The 12,168-nt window shown below is 36.1% G+C and overlaps 1 protein-coding gene across 1 annotated transcript in view; it reads right to left on the bottom strand.

The window, feature by feature from the left end:
- Nucleotides 1–12,168, bottom strand: part of PLCB1 (phospholipase C beta 1) — a 227,329-nt gene that overhangs the window by 155,655 nt on the left and 59,506 nt on the right. The window contains exon 3 of the mRNA XM_053460832.1: nt 2,061–2,129. Within this exon, the coding sequence (XP_053316807.1) occupies nt 2,061–2,129 (69 nt within the window). The remainder of the gene's footprint in view (nt 1–2,060; nt 2,130–12,168) is intronic.

Genomic DNA, 12,168 nt, shown 5'->3' with positions numbered 1-12,168 from the left:
CCAGCCCCTTCGCATTACGGGAGATGTAGTCCTCCAGCAGGTGGAGGGCCGCAGGTTGGACAACCCTGACATAGGGGTTCACTGATTACCACAAGAGGGCAATTTGCCCCCCAGTTTTGCAGCAGGGGGCTGCCTAGTTGGCCCAGGTGAGGATATGTCACTGGGCTGGAGATGTAGAAAATCTATTTGCAACAAAATCTGAACATGTGTTACATATATTAACAATAATATCCTGGAATCCTTGAAATCAGAGCAACTTTATTAACTTTCATTATATAACATGAAATAGTGTTCCATTCAGCACAAACTAAGTTTATATATATATATATATATATATAAATTGTAATGTAAAAAAAATCATAATATCATATTTCATTGGTGTACTATTTGTTACTACAGTGGAAAATTTCAAATTATTATCACTAAGAACTCTGCAGATATGAATAAGTCATTAAATGAAATTGCTTCTGGAAAAGTGTTTAGCTGCACTGTGAAAAATGTGAATAGTTAAACCAATTACAATGTAAAATAAACAATGAAGCTTTAAGCCCTAGTTATAGTATTTTTGTCTGCTTTTTTTTTTTTTTTGAGTTTTCTTACAAACCATGTTGTGTGCGCTTATGTTGGACAGCAGCTCCCAGCACTCTCAATATATATGGGGAACTTGGGCAAACATACCAAAGGGGCAAAGAAATAGAAAACAAATGTAGCAGCTTTATATCTAAAACCTGTTCTTCAAATTAATTGGTCCCCACTGCTAGAATTTATATGGCTTATCAATATCGGTGTCTGGACTAAGGGTTAATCTGGTCTTGTCAAAAGATGTCTAAGAAGCACCACACCTTTTTCTTGATTTTAACACAATCTTTCCTAGACATTCCTGTAATAATAGACTCTTTTTTCTTATTAAGAATGCATCTCTAGAGTTTATTTCGTTTTTTCTATTATGATTTTAACTTCTTCTTGTTAAACGTTCCTTATGGTCTACATTTTTGCAGCTTTATTTGTAGGTTTGATTTGTAACTCTTATATTGGGTATTATTAATCAATAACATTCATTTCATAGGACGTCACACTTAGTTTAAATAAATTCAGTATAGGGGAGATTATTGTCCCAATCTCATGATCTCAGAATGAAGGGGCAGATTCTCACTGTAGCAGAGTCTGAAGCTGATTCCTTCCTATTCTAAGCTGTCAAGATCATATCAGACTTACAATCAGTGTTTTTGCTACCAGTATGTTATGGTTGATATCCTGGCTTGTATACAGGTGACTAAATAAAATGTATCTTAAATAATGTAAAGTAAAAGTTTCCATGAGGACCAATATAAGAGTCATTTGGTTAACACATTGTGTGAGCCACTACAAAGAATCTTCATGATTGAGTTTTAAAGGGTTAATATTTCAAGAGTCTCAGGGTCACCTTATTACCAAAGTTCCCAGGTATGCTTATTACCACAGAAGAAGAATATTGACCAGCTCCGTTTTCATCCAATATGTGTCCTTTTTCTCCTTTAATCGTATGGCAAGACTGTACCAGAGACATCCATTCCTAACTGCCAATACTATTTATATATTCTGTGTAATATATTGATCTCTATTGATAATCATTATTAATTTCCAAACACATTTTCTGATGTGTATATACATGGGCTCACAACAATAAGCAAATACAATTAAACATATATTTTATTTTTCCCTAGAAGGATAAATCACAGAGAAGCAACGCAGAACCTTTTAGAACAATCAGGACAAAATGCATTTATCTTCAACTTTTAAAAGACTATTCCATATATATATATATATATATATATATATAGCAATAAAGCCTGAAAACCAATCAGCATTCTCTCAATTTCTGATAAGAGCACAAGGAATATTAGAGCTTTAAATATTTAAAATAATTGGGCTAAAATGAATATAGATAAGTATTGCTTATTATGAGAAGGGTGTACTTTATCATTGATCAGAGTAGGTAGAACAGCACTTTTTGATATAGAAGACGTTATATTACCGTGACACACCAGTGTCATTGAGTTATACACATTAATGTCACTTACCTTGGGAGTTCGAGCATGTTTCCCCCATCTTGCATCCTTCACAAGACTGATATCCAGAAGCTCTGTTTCCTGTGAAAACAAAAATAGAATGGATATGTTTAAGGATAAGATCAGATAATTTCTTATATCAAACCTTTAACAAAGTCAGATTCTCCAAAACGGCTACAATAAGCTACAGTATTGAGAAAAAAAATGGTTTTATTCCCTTACTCCATCCATTGCCATTAATTGTCAACATTTTAACTGTAATTTAAAAAAGACCCCCTTGCCAGGCTGTCAAGTAATGCACATCAAAAGAGTTTTATGGTTTATACATGTTACCAGGTAACTGATATGAGCCACTGAAACTCCTAGACTTTCGGAATGTACTATATCCCCCTGCCATACCCCTCTCTGTGCTCTCAAGCCACAATGGTCCAAGTACAAAAAGTAAGAAAGTTTCACTTTACTGAAAGGATGGTAGATAAATGGAACAACCTCCCATCAGAAGTGGAAGAAGCTAATACAGTGCGGGAGTTTGAACACGCATGGGACAGGCATAAAGCTATCCTGAATCTAACACAAGACCAACTGGGTCTTCATGGACAGAGTACATAAAGTTCACGGTTTCTATGTTTAAAGCATTTTACTAGGAATTTACTGGCTTGTGGACAGATATAAATGGTGAGTTCCATTGCTATTGTGTGAGAGAGAACTGTAATTAAAAACTACAGATCAAGTGACAATGCCTTCAGTGCAATTAAAAGAAGTTCCTGCAACAGCAGCCCACTTGGAATTTGTCCGACAGGGCCGGTACAGCTTTGGAATCCCCAAAGAGGAGTATGAGTTTCCATACTCACAAGATTCCCTTCAACAAAGGGTTAATGAGTACAATGGTTCAGTGTTCCAACCCCCTCAGCCTGGAATTAGATTGCTTTCGATAATATTATTTCTTCCTTTATAAGATTTAGATCTAATGGCTGCCGTCTTGGCACAGTCTTACTGGATCTAATGGGTCATCCAGCACTGCCAGTAATTCCACGGTCCCTTAGTATCGATTGTCAATATTCCACAGCCCTCATTCATTCCATTATGCAGCATCTCGGGTATCAGGTGGAGAAAGGGATACATTATGGGTTAATTTATGCCACTTATTCAAATTTGAATGGCCAGGATAAAATATTATAAGGAAATAAGGGATTCAATCAAACTGGATTGCAGGAGAATTAATAGATTCATTGATTGAAATCTACCATGCCAGGCGTTTCATCGCAATTCTTTGGTACAATTGTGTGTGCAGACGGCCCTTATTTTTCACCCATTAGGGCTTTATTTTAGTCTTGGCAACTTGGACTTGATTAAAGTGCCTCTTATTATTATGGATTTTTAACCAGTTAATCTAATTGTAGCCTATTCCATTTAAATAACCTCCCCACACTATGCGATTATGGATGAGCGCTATGAATTGTATAATCCTGCCATGTTTAAATGTCTGAATATAAAGCGTTACACTTTAGATAACTATACTTATGATGGGAGGCTTACAACCCTGCTCCTTTTAGGGACAACCTGGCAAGGGTTGCAGTTGACGGACATAAGTGTCTCTCCTTGCACCCCACCTACAGCATCACACATTTCTATAAGGAAATAGGGCCTTGGGTCAGGAACATGCCATTTACATAATTTATTTCTATGTAAAAATCCTATTTGACTTACATCATTGCATTTTACTTTGTTTCTTGGGAGAAGATAAACGAACGTAAGTGTGAAACCATCTAGTGTTGCCATGTCGTCATGGAAAAAATGACCATTAGGGCTGCACTTTACATGTATATAATTTATTAAGCCAATGTAAAAGAAGATAAAAAGTTAAGCAAGCTTTCAAAACCTCAGAAGGCTCCTCTTCATTAAAAAAAATGTTCCTATTAAAAAAAATATATAATATGGAAAATGATTAGGTATTTGGGGCACAGGCTACAGTATTTTACTATTTTGTGAGTACATTACTCATGAGAGATGCCAGATGCAGCCCACCAGGTGGTATGTTACCCTTGGTTGGCTCCTGTCTGAAACCTCATTGCTGCTATTAATATATGCCATTGTTTAGCCCTAGGCACCAGCGGGAACACGGAAGAAGAACTGGCAACCCGTTATTCCTAGCTAATCTCAGTCAAAAAAACCTTGGTCCTGCTAAAACCAAAAGATAAGTCATAAAGTATCTTATCCTACCTGGAGATAACGGTAATTAAATATCGATAAATATATATACATACATTGTAATGTCTCCCTGCAGTTAATGAAATACTCATTATTTCATCATCATCATTTCTTATTTATACAGGGCCATCATATTATGCAGTTCTATGCGATGGGTAAACAGGACATAAGTAGTGCATCGTATAACAAATAGGGATCACAGAAATAATAGGTAAGGAGGCACTGCTCAAAGGAGCTTACAATCTAGAAGGAGAATGCAGGAAACAGATGGTGAAGTGGCCCTGATCAGACCTTGCCAGGCCTCCAGTAGCAATGAATGACTAAAGTTGGTAATGTTAAATGGAAAGTGATATCAGCGAAGAGAATGATAACCAGACTATCTCTAGCTGGATACATATAGTATATATCGTATAAGGCCAAAACAGTCCTAAAAAGAAAATAAACATTATATTACAACTTCATTTCCCAAAAGAAAATATAACTACACGTACAATCCGAGGTCAAATAGCACCAATTAACATCTTTCCTTGCAAATTTGAATTTCAGATCAGTGCGTAGTTGGATATATACTGTTTCACTTAACGCACTAAAAATGAATTAACAGCCTGTCAAGGACGGGAATTTAATTGTCAAGCATACTTGATACATTTAGGTTAATATTAATGGTGGCAATGGCTGAAAAACATTTCTTCTTATGGATTAAAGATACATTGAATTTGAAAGAATTAAAGATTAACGTTTTTAGCGAAATACAGAAAGGCAAAATGGTGGCATAACATTGGTTCTGCTTAGTATAATACAGCAATAACGCTGGTGAGCCACCCCCTCCCAGCCTGTCTGTATATATAGATGCGCCCCTATGTATCTATCAAAGGGGCAGTCGTGTGGCATTCAGCCCCACAAATGATTAATTAATATTACGGCATGTCGTATATTAACATGCATCTTGTACCCGGAGGGGAAAAAATAAAGTACTTAATTTCAGGAGAAGCTGCAGCTCCTGCGCTGCAGAAGACCTCTCATTCCGTGATCCCTTATTAGACCTCCTGGATGCTCTTCAGGGCTTGTACTAAAAGTTGCTAACATGTTAGCTTTGAAATGTGTCAATACATATTGCTGGGCTAATTCTGTGTTTGTGTAATCAGCACTTCCATCAGCATCACTCAACGAACATTAACGGCAGTCATGGTGAGAGGCGTTGGTGTATGTCAGTTTATTTTATGATGTTAATCTCTGGCATAGTGCTCTTTCTGAAGGATGGGTAGGGTCACTGTCTATCAAGATTTATGTTATCTTAATGGTAGTTAGCGTTGGCTTCTGCATAACTAGTCAGCATCTTTCAGAGTTTGGAGTAATTTTGGAGTCTGCATAGCCTGGTCCCCTATTAGATGATATAGTGAGAGTGCGTTGTTCTTAGTTCTATGATATAATGTTAAAAGTATACCCTCCAATAACCTACAATCTATCCAACACCAGAACACCATCAGAGGACTAAAGAGGAAGCACGATGCCTGGTCTCCAGAAACAAAAATGTTTTAGAGCAGTTTATTGGAAGCAATTAAAATTTTTATTGAGTTTGATCACAGGTTACATTTTTTAATCATCCAAGAGTTCAGAGCATATAATTGCTTATTATCTCCAAATTCACAATGTTATTAAAGCCTAATTATGACAGACAGAGCGATGTCATTGATCATCTGCCGGTTACAAACTTAAGCAAAATAAAGGAATCTAGAATCAATCTGTGTATTTTATATTTATTTGTAACTAGTTACAGCAATAATTATTCTAATCCCTATTCATTTAAAAGAATATGTGATAGGTAAACTATGGCACATTGATTTGGTGTATTCTACAGGTCACCTATTCCGCTTTTATGTGAATATCTGAAATCTGTCAATGTTTCCGGCAGCCGTCAAATCGTAAAATCCGCCATTCCTAGCGCAGACTACATGCAGATGTCAATTTTAATCTCTCAGCTTCCAACAGTAGAATCAAGAACATAATTAATCCTTAAAAGTCTTGTCTCTTAACGTAATAAGCATTATTGACTGTTTGTGGTTTAAGCCGTGATGTAAACCAGACAAATTAATCAAAGAGACTAATGCTTTTCGTTTGTCATAAGTGTAATGAATGTTTTTGTTATTTTTTTTTTAATTGTTAATCTAACGTCACAGGTAACAGCCTGATTTGTTCAACAGAATCATGCAATGTTGACAATTGAAATAAACTATACTGGCAGACACCCTTAGTCACTCGATCCAATTCCAAATTTTAATGGCAATAAAGGACCCCCCCAGGGACAAAAGTCAAACATATTATAATAAAAGACAGAATAAAAATATGAACCAGAAAAAAATATTATGCTCAGAACTTTTTGTTATTGTATTTGAATTTTGTTCATCAATCACCTCTTTAAAAACTAAAGGTGATTCCATATATCACCCAAACTGAGCTCGTTAGAAGTTATCCTGGGCTATCTTTGTCTGGCTCTCCCAGTGACAGCTCAGTTAACCAGGCCTCCTGGAGTACTTCTGCAAAAGGGTAAAAAAAAAAGTACTTCATGAGGCCAGAATAATGCAGACTGATTCATGGAGAAAGAGGTGTAGAAATGCTTGTCTTTCTCCGCGGACCCCCCTATTGGAGTACTTTTGCAAAAGGGTGGAGCCACGGGAACAGCCTCTCCCCTGTTCCTCCAATCAGGAGAGAGGGCATGCGTGGAGGCTCTGGCTTTTTTGCTAAAGTGCTTTGAGAGGCCAGATTTATGGAGCTGATGCCGAGGAGAAGAGGACAAAAAAGATAGAAGACAAGAGACAAGAAGAAAAGGAGATGGGGACACAGAAGCAGTCGGTGGAGAAGGTCGGGAAACATTTAGAGAGAGCATAGGAGAGAGTGCATGAGAGTGTGAGAGAGCATGAGAGAGAGTACATGAGTGAGGTTGAGTACCAACAAATCTCATTTCCAAATCAAAATAATAACATTTGTCTGAATCATTTTTTGGTCCATTTGCACAAGTCTACTTTCTACTAAGTTTCTCTCAATCAGAAATCATCTGTTATCACCACTAGTGACATCTAGACCGCTAACGTCTGCATTTAACTTGGCTACAAATAAAAGCGTCTTCGTCCAAGGAGTTCCTCAACTTCTGTCTCTTTTCCCCACAATTTCCGAAAAGATTGTAAGCTCCCAAGACACTCTGCTCCTTCTGAACAAATATGTTTTTTGTGTTATTGTTAATCTTAATATTATTATGTAATCTGTAGTCTTACTTCATCGTAATAGCACTAAGGAACCTGCTGATTTTTAACCAGTTTGTAAATAATTAATTTTATCTCTGAAGTTGTAAGCAGTTCATGTGTAGAGATATGGGGATGATACAAGTTTGATCCTTTTTTCCTTTCATTTGTTTGTGTGAAATCGTTTTAGTCTAAAGCCCTGTTGAATAACCTGTCACCTTTTTACTAGAAATTGGTATTATAAAATGAGTTTAGTATAGTGATTCTAGTTTAGCGTCTCATTTTAAGTATTGAAACTGACATAAAAGCGTTTACAGTTAATGCTTGCGAACAGTACAAGTAACTTATAACGCTCTGATTTAATAACAAAATGATGGACAATTATTGGCTATTACAATAATATCTCAGTTTCAAGTGTAAGTGCATCTTTTTCATTCCCAACAGGGTTTGCTAGCGACACAGAGGCGCAATTTAATCTGATAAATAGAGGCTTGAAAGGCTGATAATGAATGATAATGACATTACTTTGCAGCCAGTTGTACCACTAGTAGTTTACACAATTATTGCTGAATTCGATTTGATTGCCTTTTGCTTGTAAATAAAATATAGGCATTACTAGTTAAGATTATAACATGAACTTTAAATCAGATGGCTATGTCACAATGACGTCATAATGTATTTTTTAAAAGGTACCATGCTATTGGGTGATGCATTTTGTAATCGCACGTTGTTCCTGGTTATTAAAAATTATCATGTAGTCTTAATATATGTTGGTTAGAGATAAATAAGCATCAACAAGAATGTGTGGTATATTTAACTTGATGGACTTCCATCTTCTTTCAACCTCTATTAAGAAAATATCTAGAAACTGGCAATTTATTTGTAAGTCACAAGTAAGTAACATTTCTTAGAAGATATACTGGTTTTTTTTTCAGTATCTTGCCACTAGAATGTGATATATCCTACATCCCCGGAGCTCTCCCTCTTCTGGTTAGTGGCTGTGTGAAGGGATGGGACTAGCTCTGCATATGGGCGGAGCAAGCTTCAGACTGCCTTTAGTGGGTGGTGAGTGGGAGGGAAGTGGGCGGAATAGGGGTGGTCTGACCCGAAGATCCAGGGTAGCAGGGCTGTACCTGGAGACTCGAGGTCAAATCCGCAGTGTTCCTAGTTTCGGTGATAACACCACTTTCTAAAACTATAACCCAGAATGTCTGATATCTTTTAAAGGATTTCTACCTACTCTGCTGAATTTACCATGTTTGTTATTACATTCAGCAGTAGAAACATGATTCCTAGTACTGCTTTCTGTGTTGTCTTTTTCCAGGGGAAGAACATAATGTCAAATCTGCTGAGGAACAGCACCTTTAAATATATCATCCAGCATAAATGCCTTATAGGTCAATATATATATATATATATATATATATATATATATATATATATATATATATTGTAGAACAGTTCCTCTGTAACACATATTCCTACATGTTTTTGCTTTCTTTGCAAATTAAGAAAGGATGTGTCCTCATTAAATCTTATGTTTTATTTTTAAACGTGTATGTTTAATTATATATGGACAATAAACATTGGCAAATATTTATATCCTGAGCGGACTGCTCCAGACCATTCTAAGAATTAATTATCCTTATTATATGAGCTGGGAGAACTTTGATTCATGTTATGCAAAGCAGATGTTCGTTAAATAAAACATTTTTTTAAAAAAAGTCTAAAATATATGCAGAAAAGAAAAACATATTCTAAATGTACTTGAGAAAAGTATTACATTCGCATGTTGTTCACATGTTCTTGCTTTTTCTTTTTTGTCTGTATTTTAATGGTCACTAATACTCTGGCTCAAAAAAAAACATGCCCCCCAGGGCAGAAGGTGCCAACCCTCCCCTGAATTTGCCCGTCCAGTCTGCCCATTAGGAGATTTAATGGCTGTGTACAGAACTGCCTTAACTTAATACTGAAAGTGTCTATTCATTGATGAACAAGTTGGCCCAAGGTTAGCCTCATGATAAATATTCCCTAGAATTTTCATCTCAGGGTATTCACTAATCACTTCGATATATCATCACAGCGACATATCTACAACTCACCTTATAAACCTCAGTATTCTTATCTTGGATAGATTTAGTCAACCAGCAGATAAAAGCGAACAATGAACTAGAGTTTTTAATCAAATACATACAAACAAACTCGGGTATATTCACCCAAAAATGTTTGCGTGCTTGTGTTATTTTTAGAACTGGTAATGCTTCACAGAACATGCATTACTGTTAGATATAATAATATACACATTGCTGCTTACAGACTAAAGAACATGGTAAAGGAGCACTCCAGCCATCATATGCACCTTAATGTATATGATAGCTGCGTGGACTATAGATCTTCGTGTTGTTTGTGTTGCAAATGCATGGGGGGGGTCTACAGGACCCCCCATATACATTTGCCCCTTTCCTCCCCCCAGCTGTTTGCAGTGCAGATGATGTGTTCAGCCAAACGCATCTCCCTGCAAGAGATATACTTACCACCAGTCAGCCCCAGCGATGGCTTGGTCAATGTCACAGGCAGGGGATTTGTTTAGAGCCCCATATTAATGGGCAGCAAGTACTCCCATTGGTTTCAATAGGAACGCTTTACTGTCACTGATTAGCAGCCTCAAGCAGCCAATCGGTGGCAACAAATCTTGGACCACAAAGGAGGGCAGCTGCTGCAGCTTGGCTGCATCTTCCGTGTCAGGAAACTGCTTTTTGTTTTGGAAGAATGCATTTAAAAATGATTCACAAAGTACTTAAATATGCATTCTTTCTGGGTGTCAGGTACACGTAGAATGTCCTTTTAATGTCAAAGTGAGATTATTAGTTACTATCACTGTGGCGATTCTTAATATCCGAGCATGCGTGCCATAATGCATAGACTGCTAAAAAATCAAAGGTCATGGTTAAGAAAATATATTCTACTTCATCCTCCAGCATTGAAAGTGAAAAACACGCGTTGAATGAAGATTATTGTTCTAATGTAATTAATGAACAGGAAGAAAGGGCTCCATGGTGATAAAGATGCTTCTGTATAAGTTAAAGTTGACCTGGCCCATCAACTAATTATCTCCACTAATCCTTTAAAATCACCTCCACCTCCTGCACTTAACATTTAAAGAACACTACAGAGATAAAATAAAAAATAAACAAAGAAAGCAAAAAGTCAATAAAAGTTTCAATCAAGAACATGCGGGTGAATAGCATTATTGGGAATGAGCTAAAAATGAGTATCTTCAAATGTTAACCCTTTAAAATTACATCACAAATATTCTATTATACTGACACGAGCTATGATTATAGCCTGTGGATCGTGTAGTGGAACATTACGTTTTTAAGAAACACTGATTATAACGGAGGATGGACGGTGGGGTTCTTTTGCAGGACAGGGGATAGTATTTTACACCAGGAATGTATGGGGCTGTAAATTCCTTGGCTTTAGTTTATTGAAGAACAGAATGCGGCTATGATAATAAGGATGCAAAGGTTATGTTAGAAACTGATCCCATTATAAGTAGCGTATATATATTATTCGTCTGCAATAGAATTGCATTTGAAATCCGTATTGTCCTATGGCATTAAATCAAACAATATGAAGTGGAAAAATCGCAGCTGAAATGTCTGTATTGCTACTGCCGTAAAATAACTTACCAAGTATAGAAAATCACAAGAACACAAGAAAACCAATTATAAAGAATCCAAAGCTTTTCCAGACGAGGAGCGGTATTTTTATTGTGTTGAATCTTAAAATAAAATGGTAATAGTATTTTCTTGCTAAAAAAAAATAGCATTTCTTTTTTAATTTCTCCCTGAACATACAGTTACCATTAAATGTTATGTATTCCCCTTGGGATTACAAGTTAGCAGTTATTACAGAACAAAGATTTGGACCCCCGAAATGTTGGGTGATTCAGTGGAAGGGTTCAAGGGAAAATTCTTACAAGCATGCAAACACTGCTGGTTTCTAAAATAATGTCCTTTAAAATGACCAAAAATATATACTTAAGAAATTCTGCAAGCGGCTATAACAGCTAACACTGCAAGGTCTCGGGGTAAAGATAAAAAGCAGGATTTCCTTTTAAGCAAAAGGAAAATAAACATGCTTGAGCCTTTTTCCCGGCCTGAATTATCTTTAGTTTTTTTTGTCCCCCCTCAATAACATCACGTCGGGTATTTTTCACACTGATTTTAACTTGTTTTCCTGCTCCGTACATGTATTTCTATTCCTTTGTTGGTAACTTCTTTCGCCACATTTCCCCCATTAAGCTTGCTTAAAAGAAATCTATCATCGACTGGTGTATAATCGTATTTATATTTAAATACAGCGCTTAGCCGCGCAACATTGTAATTCAGTGTGTCTTGTTCTATTTTTAGGACTCTTTCCAATTATATCCAATGTGCACACTGTTAAAAAGAAAGCTTTATTTATTCATACCATAAGTCTGGGAAAAGCGATGTTTTAGGCCTTTGCTAAGCGTAACACATATTTTAAAACGTATTATTGCGATTATTATTAATTTTTATTTTTTTAAGTATATGAAAATACATCAAAATACACAAAATTATCTAAAATTATGTAAAAAATTAAATAAAAAAATAAAGTAAAATTATGTAAAACAACTGCTTACTGAAATA

Source organism: Spea bombifrons, chromosome 3, assembly GCF_027358695.1.
Source record: "Spea bombifrons isolate aSpeBom1 chromosome 3, aSpeBom1.2.pri, whole genome shotgun sequence".
Classification (NCBI taxonomy): Eukaryota; Metazoa; Chordata; class Amphibia; order Anura; family Pelobatidae; genus Spea; species Spea bombifrons.
Note: the sequence above shows the minus strand (reverse complement) of the source record. Positions and strands in the feature narration are given on the sequence as shown.